Below are 17,637 nucleotides of genomic sequence, written 5' to 3'. Positions count from 1 at the left end.
AATCCAGGTAGTGCTGAAGTACCTTGTGATATGAAATTGGCTCATGTAATAAAAGGATCTCCTTACTCTTTGCCTTCAGAGGGAGCTCTAGCCATTTTCTCTGAACTTGGTAGAGAGCTCAATTCTGAATTGACGTACCAAAAGACTCTTAAGAGAGGAAAAATGTGTCTTTACCCTCTGCTGTGTCCCAGTGTAGCTGCTTGCTGGTTCAGCCCCTTTCTATTTAATGTGCTTTTTTACATCTGTGTTTTCAACTCTTCTGTACTTTCATTCTTCCTAATACAATGCCCTCCATCTCCAAGTTTTAATTTGAATATCTTATAGGCCTGTCCTGTCTGCTGTTCCTTCTCATGCTTTCCTCACTGAAATCTCTACACCTATTCTCATCTCCCCTCACTCCCATCTGTTGCAACATATATTTGGCAGATATTCCTCATTCTAGTGCCTTCTATCTTCTTTCTTATTCTCTCTTATATCCTTTTTCTGCTTTTATTACTTTTCCTACACCTTGCAGTTTTTTGTCTTTCCCTATTCTATAGAGTTTCTTGAATTACATACAAAGTAGCCATAGTTATGTTCCCTAGCAGCATAGCTTTGTATGCATTAAGATAAAAAGCTGATAATGACAGAGTAGATTGGAGTCATTTCACCTCCAGAAGCAGAAAATATAGGGGAATAATGCCATTGTTGGAGACAGCAGCCTGAGGTGTTAATGTTGCTAACAGCAGTTATAAAATACCATTTTTAAAAAGGAGTGCTTGTCAGACAGCTTAAGGAAAAAAGGCTAAGATGGGAATTGCCAGCTTCTCCATTCCTCTCTCTGTTGGTCATTCCTAACGGCCTCACCAACTGCGTTCCTTTTGCTGTAAAAGTGCCTTTAGTTTTAGAGGACGTGATCAGCATCGCAGAATCACCATTTCTGCACATGAAACAAAATTACTCAATCCTTGTTTCTTAGTTTTCTGAATATTAACCTGTGCTCCCAGGATATTCCATGTCCCTGGTGTCACAGTCCCTGCAGCTGTTGCTTCATTATTTAGGAAATCCATTGTGTTGGGAGGGGTTTGGCCGCATGCTGCCATGTCTGGATTCTGCTAAAAGGCTTGAAAAAGTTTACTACTTACGAATCATCGCTGGTGATGAGTTTCTGTGTTTAATATACGTAGTCCAAGGAGCCATGCTATCCTAGAAAAATATCTGGGAAGTAGATCCCAATGTTTCAGAGTCTTACACTTGAAAATCTGGCAGAAATGAAGATAGCCCTGGAGAAACTGGAGATCTAAGATGGATATAGGAACTTAAACTGAATCTTTATGCCTGCCATAGAAATATAATGTTAAAACATATATATTCTATTTCAGTCCTAGATTGTTTCCTGTTGGAGAAAGATGAGAATTTACTGTGGTTCCTCAGGAAGAGGGAGGCGATGCGAATGAGGGAGAGGTACAGAGAAAGTCCTGCTGAGACCAGGGAGAAATCTGATCTTTGTCTAATGTGGAGAAGAAAGGCAGAGGGGCTGGGGGATCTGATGCCTCCGGCTGCCTCATGCTGCAGGAGAGGAGCCGTTTCAGGAGCCAGACAGCTTGGAAGGAAGGCTGTGGCCACCATCTTGGGTGGGCAGCTGGGAAGGCAACTGAGGTGTCACAGGCAAACGTTGCGGAAAGATCTGGGAAAAAAGCACCTGGACTGGTGTCCAGAGACAACCTGAAGGGAAGGCAGGCTGCTGGCTAGAAGGGAACAGTTTACACAACCGTGTCATGCAGCCCTTCTGAGGGAACTGCGCTCCTCCTTATAGAGACGTTTCCCACAGTGGCTGCCCCGTATAGGACAGAGAAGGGCTGGGGCTGTGGGTCCCACTTCCTGCACGACCCTTCTCTGGCACTGTGGTGGCCGTCAGCGCTGATCTGCTTTCTCTTCAGCTCTCTCTCTTCAGCTTCTACCTCTGTTGTGTGCCCCGATTTTAGACAGGAAAGGAAGATTTGACTGCTGCCGGGTCCGGGGCTGGGCATCGTGAAGGGAAGCAGAGGGACCAAGTCTGGAATGGACAAGAAATCTTCTTCCTCCTTCAGGACACCACCACCAGGAAAAGTGTTTTAAGGTTTCCTGAAGCCGCCAGAGCATGAGAGGAAATGTGAATCTCCATATCAGAGGAACTCGTTAGCAGAAATGATGGCAAAGGAATAAAGAAGGAAGAGCTTCGGGCTGGTGTTAAGACTGTGGCAAAAGATGTGAGTGAATCTGACGAGGGGTTGGAGGGTATTTGAATGCCTGGATTTGTGAGAAAGAACTGATAATGTGAAAACTCAAAGCTGCAAGGTCAAGGAAAGAAATAAAGAGGTCCTGTTGTGCAATTTCTTCACTTCGCCATGGAAAAGATCACTGGACAAAAATGGCTTTTCCTGTTGAGGAAAACAGTTTAGATGGAAAATCTTTGCATATCTAAAAGGCCAAGGAAGGCACTACATTGGTTCAAGATGAAACATTTTAATAAAATGGTGAATTTTAAGTAGATTTTCTGAAATTACACTGGCTACAGAGCAGGTAAAACTTAACAGAATTTCTTTTTAATGATTTTTTTCCCCATTGAAGGAGAGAGTTAAATTAGGAACAAGTGCTTTGAAAAATAAACTTTTCATTGTAAAAAAAAACCCCAGAGATTTTGTGGAAGAGTCCCTTTCTTGTTTAATATACAATACTCTGTGATGCTTTAGTGGCAATGAAGTGCAGAGGTTGGAGGCCAATTGACTTGGTGGGCCGTCAAACTCCGGACTATTCTTCCTGAATAAGAGTGTTTCACATCCCGGAGCCGCTAATCCTGTGAAATAGTTTCTGTCTCAAAGACAGGGCAGTTGAAAGGAGCAAGCTGATCCACAAGTTGTTTTGGAAGGCTTTCAGAAAATCAGTGAGAATGTGTATCTTTTACGAGCGTTTTGTTTTCAGGGGATGAGCGTATTTCACAGAGAAGCATTTATCTGTTATCTAGATCTGTGACACAGGGCTGTAACTAACACTGTTATATGGTGCCCAGAAGCCTTCTCATGTGGTTTGCATGGTCTGATTGCAGGCATGTAAACTCCCCTAATGCTGGATTTATACTTCCTGCATGTGTCAAAACTTGGCAAAGAGCCTTGGCTACAGACTGCGTTTATTGTAAAGATACCAAGTACAGCACATGCACGCCATGACTAGTTTGCCCTTAGTTCTGATTGTAGATCAAGTTTTCTAGTAGGCTTTTCTCATGTTTATTTAGATTTTTTATTTATTTTTTATATGTGTGTTTCGTAATAGCTGCATTTCCTCTATGCATATGCTTATCTCACAAGCTTTCTGATAGTTGTTCAAATATCTTTTACAGTATCCACCTTTATGTCAGGATTGAAAGGGGAAATTCAGAAGCAGGCAAAATGCTCAGTGAAACTGTCTGTTGCAAATAGGTTAGGGCAAAAGAAGTGAGGTTGTATATTAAACATTATGTTTTCAATTAAATCTGAAAGCCTAACAAGTTTTACTTTTTGTATTAAGCATTAGATATTTAGATATCTATCTTAAGATAAATGTGCACTTTTAACTTTTATCGGCCTTGCCATTACTGGAGTTACGTATATGTGGAATACATACAAAACAATTTTAAAACTCCAAGATTTAATATCCACTTAGATTTGCATACTTAATCTTTATGCATGGCTATTGCTTTTCTAAAAGCATTCATGAGGTATTTCTAGGAGTACATACCATCCACAACTGTTTGAGAAAATTAGACAGAGAATTTATGTGTGGATATGTGTAAGTAGATGACCTTTAAGGTCCCTTCCTACCCAAACCATTCTATGATTCTATAATATTGCCTGGAAAATCTTTGCCTTAGTGTTTCAAAACACTGTTCCCACAAATCCTGTGATCCATATTAGATAAATATAATCTGTATGAGAAGAGAGAGAAGGGTATGCATCTATGAAATATCCTTGAGCATGGCAGTGTAGTAAGTGGGACAAAAAGGGAGTGGATGATAATAAGGAGGGAAGGTAAGGGGCGGGGAATAGTTATTACATGAAATTTAAACTCTTACGAAAAAACTGGTTGAACAACCAGCCGTACTAACTTCTATAGACTATTTTCAATAAGGACAAGCTGGTAAAAGCAGCTGTGAAAATGTTGACAATAAGTCAAGTTCTTGTAGCCGTGGCTGTATTTCTTCTAGTTATGCAGTTTTTAAAGTTGCAACAAGTACGGAGACGACTTCCTCCTGGACCAATCCCTCTCCCAATTTTGGGGACCTTGATACAGCTCCACTTTCAGATCAATCGTGATCTCCTCATGAAGGTATTTATTTTCATATACTCCTAATTGCTTAAAAGTGTTTGTAATTCCCGTTTCTCCTGTTGTTTGCTATATGAAAACATCCTTTCCTGATATTACATTGGAAACATTACATTGGTAGATAGGCACTGTAGTATTGCACTTGGTTAGCTTTGGAACTGCTAGTTTGATTGGTAAACTAAGAAAATGTTATTGCAGCAAAAAGTAGTTTGCCAAGCTAAGAAAACTGGTATTGGAAGTTCTGAATGTATGAAAATTATCCTGATGCTTAAACCCATCACCTTTAAACACTGAATTTGACGAATTTGTGTGAAAATTGATGTCATTTAGGATTAAATACCTTTCAGGATTATACATCAGATTTACAGTTAGGAAAAAGAAAAGCTATTTTAAAAAAAATTACTTTCACAGCATGGATTTTTATCTTTCTGAGCACTGGCACTCTCTAGCTTGAGCAATAAATACATACTTAAGATGCACTACGTGTGTATATTAATGTTTGTACTGACAGATCTAAAAATATCCCACAAACCTTCTGTCAGTTGTTTTTTGAGGAGCATTTCTCTACACAAAGCCACCTTTTTTCATTGTGTTGGTTCTTGCAGTGCTTTCAGAATTTTCGGTAGACAAGTCCAGTGGCTTCTGTCACTGTGATTTGGATGAGGGATGCCAGTTATTCCAACCAAATGGCAGGTTCAGGCATGAATTAAGTACCTTGTGAGACAGAATGGTCTTACATTCGAGTATTTAAACATGCAAAGGGATGGGGGGAAAGAAGAAAGTAACTGTTCCAGTCTCTACAAGGTTGTTACTTCTCTGACATTTCTGTGTTCCTTTTGTGCCACTTTACCAGCACAAATTATAGAAACCCTTTTGAAATAAATTCATGCATGAACAATACCTTCTATCATGTGAATCATTATGAACTGAGCCTTGGTTTATACACAGGAATGAAAGGTACCTAATCTTTCTTAATGTGGCTCCGTGGCTCTGAAAAGATGGAATACTCATTTGTTTCCAACAGCGAATACTGGAAAAGACATTCATACCTCCTCAAAGATAATTGTTATCTTGTAGGAAAGATGGAGAGCATCATTTCATGTTAGGGCTGGTCCTATAATCTGTGTAAAAACAGGTTCATCCTCTGTTTGTTTGCAGTGCGTGGGATTTCATCTGCACTTCTCTGGCTTTTCTCCCATCTATAGCTCGCCAAAATTCATGGCAACATATTCACCTTATGGTTTGGGTGGGCCCCAGTGATCGTACTGAATGGATTTCAAGCAGTTAAGGACGGTATGACCATGCACCCTGAAGATGTTTCTGGGAGGCTAGTGTCTCCTTTCTTCAGAGCAATGGCCAAAGGAAAAGGTGAGAATTTCTTGCCATAAATATTGAACAGAAACATCGTCTTGACAAATTGCAACTCTTATGTAGCTTGTAAGCACTCTCAAAGGTACCAAAGTGACAGGGTTTGTCTATGAGGAAGGACTGCCAGGGGAACTGCAAAGTAGGAAGCAGTGAAATAGACTTAAGATAGTAGGAGGAAAGACCAGCAAAGGCAAAATCATTCATAATGGCTTGTATGAAATATTCACCAGAGCAGATTCAGAGGTGATAAGATGAGGCAGTGGTAGGTTGTACCATGGAGAAGTAGAGGAAGAGCAGGAAACAGCACACTTTCTTGCCCTGCCTCCTACCTTTACATTTTCAACTGAAGAGTGAGCTTGATGCTGGGATATTCTTCCTTTTCCTTTCCTTTTGTGAATATTTTCCTACTCTCACCGTTGTATCTAGAGGTTCAGTGCACTTCTGTTTCAACTTTACTCTATGTTTCATACTCCCCAGCCACACTGGAAATTCCCAAACTCTTGATTTTCATGAATGCATGCATTGTGAAACAACCTTTATTTTATTTGGGACCTCGACTTTTTCTAAGGAAACCTAATTCCTTAAATATTTTTAATTTGAATTTGTTTCAGTCATTGGTGATTCTTATACTACATTAAATATCCTGTTAGGATATGATGTTTATTTCTCCTGAAGACATTTGAACTTTTCTGGCCTGGGGACAGGAGCTTCTCTCTCTGACTGTGGACAGTTGCAACTCTTTCCCCAAAGGCAGCACTTTGAAGATCACCTAGAGAAGCAGATGTCAAGCTGCTGAGATAACAGGTTGTCTTGGATCAAGCTTGGTTCTGCAAGCCATCTCATTGTTGAGTTTGTGCATTTAAGCCCTGCCCATATGCTTCTGTGCCACAGCTGTTCCTTTGTGTTCATAGGCAATGCAGTAGTTTCACTGTATGACGTGATTTAGTAAATTTGCTAATGTAGTCTGTGTCTATAATAAATATTAGCATGATAAAGAGCTCTTCCTTGAATGGTTGCAGGGATTATGCTGGCAACTGGTCACACCTGGAAGCAGCAGAGAAGGTTTGCACTGAGAACTCTACGCAACCTTGGTTTGGGGAAAAGAGGTCTGGAGCACCGGGTTCAAGAAGAGGCCAACTACCTGATAGACTTCTTTGCAAGTATGAAAGGTATCTCTGCAATAAATACTGGTTCTTTCTTTGTTCAATCTGTTGTCTTTAGTGCATGAACTGCTCTGAAATCAAAGACAGCTTTTGTTCCACAAGAGAGTGCTGGGTGGAATGTGTCTATGTAGAATGGATTGAAAACGCAAAGGCGCCAGTCCAGAGTTTCAAATCCAGTGGGAAAATACTCTTGTTTGAAGTTATTTAGAAAACTACTGAAACTGTGAAACAAAACTGAAGCCTATTTATTATTTCTATCATAGAATGCTTTAAGTGGAAAGGGATCTCTCCAGATGGTCTAGTCTTAACCCCTCTCAAAGAAGGGTCAATCAGAGCAGTTTTCTTAGAGCTGAGTCCAATTGTGTTTTAAATATCTGCAAGAATGGAGACTTCACCACCTCTCCAAGTAACCTGTTCCAGTGTTCAATGAGTCCTACAGTGAAAAAGTTTTTTATGTTTAGGCGGAATTTAATGGTTTTGCCCATTACTGCACTTGATACCACAGAGAAAAGTCTAGCTCCATTTTTTTTAGCCCCCTCCACCCCCATTGGGTACTTATACACATTTAATACTTCCCTATTTGGACCTAGCACTCTAGATGGGTCTCACCAGTGCTGATAGGAGGGGAAGGATCATACCACCTGGCCTGCTGGCAATGCCTTTCCTAACGCAGCCCAGGATAATGCTGTCTTTCTTTGCCTCAAGGGCACATTGCTGGTTCATACATGGTGCTTGTGCATTAAGATATGGACACATTTTCAGTGCTGATGTTGTGGCTAGCACTGTATCAATGAAAAGTAACTAAATCTAGCCCAATCAGTGATTTAAGAACTAGGAGAAATTAAGATGTGAACATGTGTGCAGGAAAGAAAGGCCTAGAACAATAAGTTACTAATCAGAATTGTGCACTGGGTGTTGGACAGCCGCATCAGTGCATACCTAGGTACAGTTGTTTAAAGTAATTTACTCTGGAGTTACAAAATAGGGGGTTTTTACATTAGTTTTTCAAGTAATTGCTTTAAAATTAGTTATAATTTTATTGATACAATTGGTTGAAAGGACTTTATTACATTTTATCTTACTGGAAACTGTGCTTCTCTAGCAAGGTCAGACAAAATACAGTAGCCTTGTATGTATTCATGTTCCTGCTGAATAAGACTGCCTCTTCTTATGGTTCTCCTCTCAGATTTTTTTTGACCACAGTGTTTTCAGTCATTCCCATACTTGACACCTATTTTGAATTTGCCAGAGAGCAAACTTGCATATATTTTTTTTTCCTTACCTCTAAAATCAGTCTGTCATATGCATTACAATATATTTTACACATTTGGCATTTCTTTAGGGTATACCACATTCCCGGAATTATGGGATTGCACCATAGTTTCGAAGAAACAGTTTGATATTGCAATTTTGTAAGAAGATTGCCTCTTCTCTGTGAAATATAACGGTCTTGAAATTCGTTTGGGTAACCTGTAATATTCTCTCATTTCACTAAAGCAGACAGGAGACATTAACACTGACAGTTATTATGTTTGCAGGGAAACCCTTGGATCCTTCTTTTCCTCTTATTCATTCCATCTCAAATGTAATATGTGCTGTTGTTTTTGGACATCGCTTCTCCAGGGAGGATAAAGCCTTCCATGACCTCATTAAAGCCACAGAGTATCTATTCAAATTTGGAGGCAGCTTTATTCATCACGTAAGTAAACTACCTGTTTCTGAATAAGACAGAAAGAGAGAAATGCAGATTCGAGAGGTAGCTGTTAGGTGAAAGTTTTTGAATGGATGGGGCATGATTGATGTAGCGTTAGCAGGCAGCGCAGTAACTTGAAATGTGATGGTAACGGTCTACATGCCAGCCTTGGTCATTGTGTTCATTGTCCTATGTTTGAATACTGTGATAAGGTAATTTGCTCTTGAATCTTTGCAGCAAGGCACAAGCTGTTGGGTCATGTTTGTTACTCAGTTTTTCAGCTCCCAAGAACAACAGATTCCTGCTTTGGGCATCATGATTATTAAATACTAAATGTCAGGTCTAGACTTATGATTCACATGCCAAATTTAGACACTATTTTATATATGGTCAATAGAGACAAAAATGATTTGAATACCTGTTTTCCCTGTGGCTACTTAACTTCATTTCCTCTGTAAGAAGTGAAGACCTGAAGACTTCCCAGGGAAATTGCACTCCTCCAGCCTGAGTGAGCTGCAGCTCTAGACACAGGCAGCAGAAGGCAGGAAATACTAAGCCAGCAAACACACCTGTAAGCTTGGCAAAAAAACCAATCAGTGCTCTTCTGAGAATCAAGGACTTAACTGACGCCAGAAGAGGCTTGCTTCGCACAGAACTGTATTCAAAGTTGTCTGGTTCTGGTTCTGAATTCTGGGAATTCTTATGCAGCAGCTCCTTAATGTAAAATACAGAAGCAGCCCCTGTGATACAGAGATTTCCACCCACATCCCATGGAGCAGTCTTCTCAAGGAGTTGTGATCATGTTCCCTGTTGCTTGGCCTATCCTTTGTCCTATAAGTTGTGTGTAGTGGTGGCAGATGAGACCTACTTATGGGACGAAGAATATACCTCCTTTTCTTCTTCCTATTCTAGCGTGGCGTTAGTCCAATGAATTAGATACTGTTCTGGGAAATAAGAACAGGGATTCAGACCATTCCAGAGGGAGTGCTGCAATCTTCCTGCTTCCTAGATGCAAAGGGTACTCAGTATCCTGTAAAAAGTAGGCATTGCTGCATCCACGTCCTGATTTCTTAACTGGATTCCATGCTTTCAGGCACTGAACAGGAGAACGCTGTGGCCTGGGCTTCTCCAGAAATGGAAGAGAATTTTGGCAGGACTGGTAGCCAGGAAGGTGGATGGGCTCAGTTCCTGTTTTAAACGTTGACAGCTAAATGCCACTTACCATTAGAGTGTCATAGTAGCTGGATAGTGCATACTTTTGAGACTAGGAATGCATGTAACCTGGGCAACCGTGTGTTTGTCAGACCTCAGCTGCACATACGACTTCTGAACAGATTTTGAAAGAAAATAAAAAAAACAAACAGAGATAGAACTAAACAAAAATACATGAAGTTCTATGTGAATTTACCAAGGGCTGGACTTCTACCTTTCTGTGATAAGGCAATGATTAACTGATAATTGCGTGTCTGACAATAAGAACTGATTTTGAAAAAAAATGGAAGGATGGTCTGATTAATTCAGACAGACTCCAGTAAACACCTAATAACATGCCTTCTGCGGTATAATCAGGACATTATGAGAAGAGCTCAGCAAGATAAAGACTGAGGAAGGATTATGTTTCAAGCAGGAAAAGAACTGTTAAGGGAAAATACACTGCAGATACAAAGAACAATGTATACAAATTACTTGGTCATAATATAGGCTGAAAATCAGAATGAGCTTTCTAGCTATCAGAATAGGTAGAAAACGGCTATTCTTAAGCCAAATTTCCCCAAACAGTAAGTGGGAAGGGTAATATTAATCAGGTTGCATCAGCTAACCCTTTCTTTTCTAGAGGGCAGCACTTAAAAGTGTCAGATAGCTGTTTATCAGCTTTTCTGCATTTCAGCTGTCTCAGGATTTACTGAGGAGCCTCTAGAGCTCAATTACTATAGAGTGCTTTGGGAGACTACCGAGGCTGTGTACTGGCCACTGGCACCTGACCCTTTGGGTTCCATCAACTGCTGTCCTGGTGAGGACACACTGCGACGGATTTACTTCTTCCTTCTTGGTATTCTCCACTGGAGGGCAGGATCTCCCTTTTTAAATATCTGCAGAAGGTTCATTGTAATTGAATACATGAATTGAATAATTAAATGAATAAATACAGTTAATTCTAATTATAATAATTCTAATTTGGCTTGTGGTTGAGCTGGAAGCCTGTGAAACTCTGAAACTTACCATCAACACAACTAGAAATTATTTAGTGTACTGTTTAGCAACTTGAAAACGTAAGCATAATCTTTGCCAGAATGTTTTACTAACGATGCCAAACACACATGCTAGCATGAATTCTATAGTCTCTTTTCAGTATGCTTAAAATGCATTGTCTAGTGATAGAGGCTTTGTGGTACTTCTTGTGTGTCACTTCTTCAGCTGTATGAAATCTTTCCCTGGCTGATGTCCCGTCTCCCTGGTCCTCATAAGAAGGCATTATCTTGCTATGATACCCTGAGCGATTTTACAAGGAGAGAGATTAGAATGCACACAGAGCGTGGGACACCAGATGAACCACAGGATTTCATTGACTTTTACCTGGATCACATTGAAAAAGTAAGTGTTTATTCTGCTTGATCATACATTCATGAGGATAAGGTGAAATGGACGATTAAATCATCCTGTCTGCACCCTTCTAGCACAATCTCTTACCTTTCATAGACATACTAATATGAACCCAGTACCCAGGGACTTGCTAAATCCTTTCTTATTATTGATATGCCACACCACCTTGCAACACTTTCATTAAAGGGCAAGTTAAGATATTGCATTTTTTTTCTCATTGGCACAAGATACAAAATGATTAAAGGACCCCAGGAAGGAATATTGAATTTTGAAGTGGACCATAAGAGAACTGGGAATGTCTTGGGGAAACAGAGTGGGGTGTTCTGGGCAGGATATCTGTCTGGTAAGGGTTTGTCAAGAGAGGTTACTGCAAGAGGACAGTTGGATCTTGAGGGTGCTTTGTGGGGAAATAATCTAGGAGTCAGTGGAGTTTCAGTCAAGGCTGGAGAAGAGGAGAGTGCCAGGGTCGGTGAGGTTTCAAGCAAATAAAGGGAACTGGGACAAATTTTGAGCATTTTGGGCTGGTAAGCATAGTAGAGGTACATGGGAATCCATAGGGTTTTGAAAGGCTGTAGGAGGAGACTTGCATAAGCTGTGAGTAGGGACACGTATCTCTCCTTCTTCTAGACCTTACCAGAATTCCCTTTTCTTTGTCTGAATCTCATGGGAGCGGGATCCCTTCTATATCCCTTGGACTAGCAGCTGTCCTTCCCCTCTGACTCCTCCTTCTTCCACTTAATTACTCTTTCTTTCTCCTCTTCTCCACTGCAGTAGGGCATGTTCCTCCTTACCTTCTGCTTGATGATGGGAAGAAAAAGGAGAAAGGGGAGGAAGATGAGACTGGCATTAGTGGTGGATGATAAGGCAGGAGTGGCTCAGAGAGCCAAATGAGGTATCCACAGTGGGTTAAGAACTTTCAACAGCCCAGTGTTCTGACCCAGCCCTAGTCACTTTATTGCTTGGTATTAAAACTAAGTGGTGGAATATGACTCAAAGAGTGAAGAATGACATGCCAGTACATATCTTCAGAGGAATATTTACCCATGAAACATTCTATTTGTACCACTATTTGCACCATTAAACCAATAACCCTTTTCTGTGGAGAATGCGTGATTTAACTTGATGATAAAGAGTGGAGAAAAACATGCCTTGTCCATTTGCAAAATGTTAGCTTTTCGTATTGATAATCATCTTTGGTGTCTAATATTCTTTGTCAGCCTCTCTGTATTACATAATAGGCAGAACACACAGCAGCTCGAAAACAGTGATAAAATCACATTTAAACCTGTTCCGTTTTTTCTAACTTTCTTGTATAAACCTCTACTTTTTCTTATCATTTTCAGTCCAAAGATGAACCCAGGTCTACATACAATGAAGACAACATGATTTATTCTATCAACGACCTTTTCTTGGGTGGATCTGAGACAACAAGCACTACTTTGAACTGGAGCCTGCTCTATATGGTGGCAAATCCAAACATCCAAGGTGAGTGAACAAGCCTGTCGCAAATATCTCTGATGCAACAGAAAGCCAAGTCATAACATTTTCATGGATCAGTGATTATTCCTAGATAATGGTATTCCTAGATACTAACGGAACCTGGACTTTTTGTAATGGTATATCTGTGCTAGGCAGCATTGGTAGATCCAGAATATCTGTATAAAAGCTCTTACAGCAGTCACAGATATAAGGCAGTTTCCAGAAGGAGTTCTCAGTTTGGGAAGTATGCAGATATATAGGAGGTTATGGCTGATGGAGATGCAGGGGTTGAGGTCTTTTGGGAAACAAAGATTGTGGCAGGGTAGCCAATGCAGTAAGAGGACTGGAGTTGCTCTTTGGGAAGCCAGGGGGGTTGCAGGCATAATCCTTGAAGGAAGAGGGACCGCTGCTGCACCTGTTGTTGAGTTGTTGTTCTGTTGTTGCACCAGAACTTGACATGTGATAGTAGGGATGTCACTCTTCAGAAACTTACTCCAATTCTCCTTTGTGTTTGCTGAGTATCACTGATGGGGGCTACAGGGAGTCCTGCCCTTCTTTGTAGTACAGATAATCACCTAAAGGTCAGCTAGTGACTTTGGCTTTGTTTTTGTCCATCAGTACATTTATGATCCCCAAGTGTCAGAGTGTCTATTTAATCTGTGATTAAATTAGCTCTGTGATGTATTTGAGTTTCTTGCAACAGAAATTATTCCAGTTAGGAATTTTGGTTTTTGATAACCATCTAAAGCCATAAATTTGATGGTTCAGCTGGTATGCCTATGTATATTTAAGAAGTTTATTTTTAAGTCTAGCTTTTAAATAACCATCAATCACTTTCATAGAGTACTACATGAAAACCAAAGAAAGAATGATCTCTTCCACATGGTAACAGGAATCTCATTGTTAGTTAGCAGAATATGTGCAAATACCCAGAGCAGAACAGGATTTTAAACAGAGGAAAGAGATGAAGATAAGAAAAAATTGCTTAACTTGTAGCTGTCAGACAAGAAGGTCTACTTAATTTCATGTTATTACATGTTTATTATCACATAATTTAATTAAGGCTATGAATGCACTGACTCATCTAAATAATTCTATCTAATTACAATACTTTGTGCATACTTGGAAAAACAGAGTTTGTGCAGAAAGGCCCTTCCCAGGCTTCTTGAGCCATATGTTGCATCTAGACTCTCATAATGAACTAACAACACTATTCTGTCATCATTTAATTGGTAGCTTCTTTTTGAACCTGTCATTTTTGCCTGTGTTGATATCCAGTGACAGTGTTGTGCGGTCCCATTATGATGGAACTGCATTTCATTACAATGGACTTTTCCATGTGGAAATGTTTGGCTTTTTGTCTAATTACTGGGTCGGGCTCTCCTTGTTCTCTGAACTACTGGAAGGCAGATGCATATTTATGCTGAGGCAGTGGCTGATTATTTCAAACTATATGGGTCCTGAAGCATTCATGCTTCATTTTGGAAGCTATTTCTTCATTGAAGGAAATTTACTTTACTTAAAATCTTTCTGGATATATATTTTCAATTATGCAAGGTGCTTAAATCCCTGAAGAACTGCTGGCAGTCACTGAACAGGCTTGATGTGAATGAGCACTAAATGCTCAACGCAGAATGGGCTTCCCTTAGTGTTGCTTCAAAGGTCCGGGAGAAAGACTAGATAATGTGTCAAAACTCCAAGGTATTTTTGTTGTGTGTGTAGTGCCTGTCTTGAAGCTTACAAAAGAAATTTTATACTTCTGTTAATATTCCAAATAAAAAATTAAAATCAAGTTACTCTTGATCTAAAGGTGGGTACCGAGAAGAAGATCTTTTTTTTTTTAAAGATATTTGGACGTTGTTCTAGCTGGCACTGCTTCACTTAACAGAAGTCCTACATAGGAATCATTTCCTTTTGATAGGAATTAGGCTTCTTAAGGTCCAGATTCACCTGGCTGGAATTCCAGAAAGCTGTGAACTCTGTGGTTCTAACTGGCTTTAGGTGCCTGAGGTGCCTAGCCAAAAGAAAACACAAAGGTAAATCAGTTCTCTTGCATTTAAGCGTTAGTAAGGCAACTCTTTAAGATTTTTAAATTTTGGAGCAATAGAAGTCTTATCTTAATCTACAATCAAGTAACTTAGACCCAGAAGTAGAGATCCCATATGTTTAAGTTGTTGGAATACCCTGCTACTTTTATTTCATTATAAAAGTTACTTACGTTTTTTACATAAATTTTGTTGCTGTCCTCAGTTCTAAACATGAAATTACTTGGAAAATGGAAGCAGTGAAAATACGTGATACATTTTTTTCCATCTTAAATGGTGAATATTTCTCCACAGAGAAAGTACAGAAGGAGCTGGATGCTGTTCTGGATCCTTCCCAGTTAATCTGCTATGAGGATCGGAGAAAACTACCCTACACAAATGCAGTCATTCATGAGATTCAGCGCTTTAGCAATATTATCTCAGTTGGCATGCCCAGAACTTGTGTGAGGAACACTACATTGCTTGGCTTTCCCCTTAAAAAGGTACAGAGAGTTTCTTAGTTGCTCCAGACTTCCTGCATCAGTAGAGCAAGATGTGGATTAAAATTTATTTGTGCCAGGGTCTTCTCAACAGCAGTGAGGTTGGAAACCTTTGGGTCATAGCCTGACTGGAAAGAAGGACAAGAAAACATCTGCCAGGCTGAGTTGAGTGATGCAGCTTTGGGGAGGAGGTTGTTGGTAGTGAAAGATGCCCCTGGATGGAAGAAGGGATATTAGTAAGTGTTTCTACAAATCAGTGAAGACAAAACCTCAGAGATGATACTGAAAGATATTGTGATTGATTTGTGCTAATAAGGCATTGGAAAGATTTCTGACTGATTTTTTTACCTGAGAAAGCCTGTGAAAGATCAGGAAATAGCATTAAGCAACTAGCCTTCATCAAAGAAACTAAATCACAGAAACTTCTAACACCTGAAGTGAAAATGGTTTTAGTAGAACCACAGCTGTTAGTTTCTATTGGAAAGGCCACTTCCATTGTCAGGCTTGGGCTGACATTCTGAAACAAAAAGACATGATGTTTCTACTGGGAAAATGAGCCTACTAGCATATAACACTGAACTCCAAAAGTAAAAGATCACTGCTCTCTGGTCGATGACTGGTTTGGGCTGCTGGGGGAAGACTGACAGCCAGAACTGAGTCAGTGTTTTTCTCCTTTCAGGGCACCATAGTTCTTCCAAATATTGCTTCGTCATTGTATGACCCAGAGCAGTGGGAAACACCTCGACAGTTCAACCCTGGTCACTTCTTGGATAAGGACGGAAACTTTGTGAGCCAAGAAGCCTTTTTACCATTCTCAATAGGTAAATGGACTGACAGGACAAATATTAATGGTTTGCGTTGGGACTGTAGAATTAAAATGTCTATTAAAAACATATTGGTTGTTTATTTTAAACCTCTTTGAGGAAAACAGCGATAAAATCAACACGATTATTTTCAGTAACATTTTCCAATCTAACTATAAACCTTTGTTCTGCTGAAGAAATAATAACAAGGCAAATCAGAGATGTCCTGGCAAATGTATACATCTAACTTGCCCTTTTAGTGGGAGGAAATGCCCTATTAATGATTATGGTTATTGATTTGGGGCATACATTTCAACACCAGACATACATTTGGAAAGTACTTGCAAGCGACTGTGCTGATGCTTTATGCATACAAAATTGGAGCGCGACATCTCCCAGGAAGAGCAAGTCCTTATTCTTCATTTATGTGATTGAACGAATTCCTTTAAAGATGTCAGTCAAATGAAGATGAGGTTTTTGAGGTAATTGAAGCGAAACTCGGAGCAGAAGTTATCTATAGCTGCAGACAGGATTCTTTAAGGGAAGAATCACATTAAGTTTTGTGTCATTGATTACATTAAGTTCCAAAGAATTTCTGGGCTCAGCAAAAATACCTTTGCTTTGTGTGAGGATGAATACAATTGTTTTTGAGGTCAGGATAGTTTACTCACTGCCTTACTCCTCTTCCTTCTGCAGGGCACCGTGTGTGTTTGGGGGAGCATCTCGCGAGGACCGAACTCTTTATTTTCTTTGCCGGCCTGCTGCGGGCATTCACTTTCCAGCTCCCTGAGGGAGTGACGAAGATCAACACAGAGCCCATTCTGGGGGGTACACTGCAGCCCCACTCATACAGGATTTGTGCCATTCCACGCTAGGCTGGCCATCACAGTACATCTGTTAAGAAATCTTATTTACCTTTGCAAATGTATGCCTTGATTTCATGTAACTCTTTTTGGTATGGTGTGATGGATGTGTCATGTGCACATCCGCCTCCTGCCTCCACCCCCAGCCTTAACCAAACCAGCAGCAGTTTGGTTCAGACTCCAGAGGAGGTAAAGACCTGCACTGGGGCCGAGCACTCCTCCAGGAAAACGATAAGGAGCAGAACAATGCAGGGAACACTGATAAGCTGTGGGTTTAAGGAGCCTCAAGCTTACCTCTCCTTTTGCATGCAATTGGACTGTGAGCCAACCACATTTACCCCGTAAATATGAGAGCCTAAGTGAGCCTGCTTTGAGCTCTCCCTGCTGGGCAGTGTGGCTGTGCGGCAAAGATCTCCCCTCACGCCGGGACCCCTGTCAGGAGCACTCCTTGAAGCAATGAGATCTGGTACCAACGACAGATTGCTGGCTCCATTTGAATGTTCCCTGGATGGCAACTGGACTGTATGCCAGGAAACTCTCCCTTTTAGCAGTGATTAGTTGCTTAGCTCAAATAAGAAACATTCTAAACAAAGTAAATAATTTAGATTTATAATATTGTGTAATTTAGTATGCTCTTTTGCTTAGCTTAGCATAAGTAACTAGCCTTGCTGAAGCAGTAGGCTGCAAGCGGGGAATTTCTAGATAAAAACTTTCCCAGAGCATGCAGCCTATTTAGTCAAAACATGGCCTCCAGAGTCACCAAAACACAGGAAAATACAGAGGATTCAAGGATACAGTTCATCAACACCAGCTGCACTAAGGCAAG

General features: G+C 40.3%; 1 protein-coding gene across 6 annotated transcripts in view; it reads left to right on the top strand.

The window, feature by feature from the left end:
• Positions 1-17,637, top strand: part of LOC104057818 (cytochrome P450 2J4) — a 21,203-nt gene extending 3,566 nt beyond the window's left edge. The window contains exons 3-13 of one of the 6 annotated variants that reach the window (XM_054074927.1): positions 1,362-2,228; positions 4,199-4,320; positions 5,476-5,685; positions 6,336-6,489; positions 6,705-6,854; positions 8,387-8,547; positions 10,957-11,133; positions 12,486-12,627; positions 14,961-15,148; positions 15,825-15,966; positions 16,645-17,637. In XM_054074927.1, coding sequence (XP_053930902.1) covers positions 6,710-6,854; positions 8,387-8,547; positions 10,957-11,133; positions 12,486-12,627; positions 14,961-15,148; positions 15,825-15,966; positions 16,645-16,823 — 1,134 coding nt within the window. In that variant the 5' untranslated portion in view covers positions 1,362-2,228; positions 4,199-4,320; positions 5,476-5,685; positions 6,336-6,489; positions 6,705-6,709 and the 3' untranslated portion in view covers positions 16,824-17,637. Of the gene's footprint in view, positions 1-1,361; positions 2,229-2,267; positions 2,542-4,052; positions 4,321-5,475; positions 5,686-6,335; positions 6,490-6,704; positions 6,855-8,386; positions 8,548-10,956; positions 11,134-12,485; positions 12,628-14,960; positions 15,149-15,824; positions 15,967-16,644 lie in introns of those variants that run through there. The other 5 variants (XM_054074924.1, XM_054074923.1, XM_054074926.1 and 2 more) reach the window with 5 other exon arrangements.

The sequence above is a fragment of the Cuculus canorus genome, chromosome 9, assembly GCF_017976375.1.
Source record: "Cuculus canorus isolate bCucCan1 chromosome 9, bCucCan1.pri, whole genome shotgun sequence".
In the NCBI taxonomy this organism is placed as follows: domain Eukaryota; kingdom Metazoa; phylum Chordata; class Aves; order Cuculiformes; family Cuculidae; genus Cuculus; species Cuculus canorus.
The sequence above is the reverse complement of the archived record's forward strand: the minus strand, read 5'-3'. Positions and strand labels throughout refer to the sequence as shown.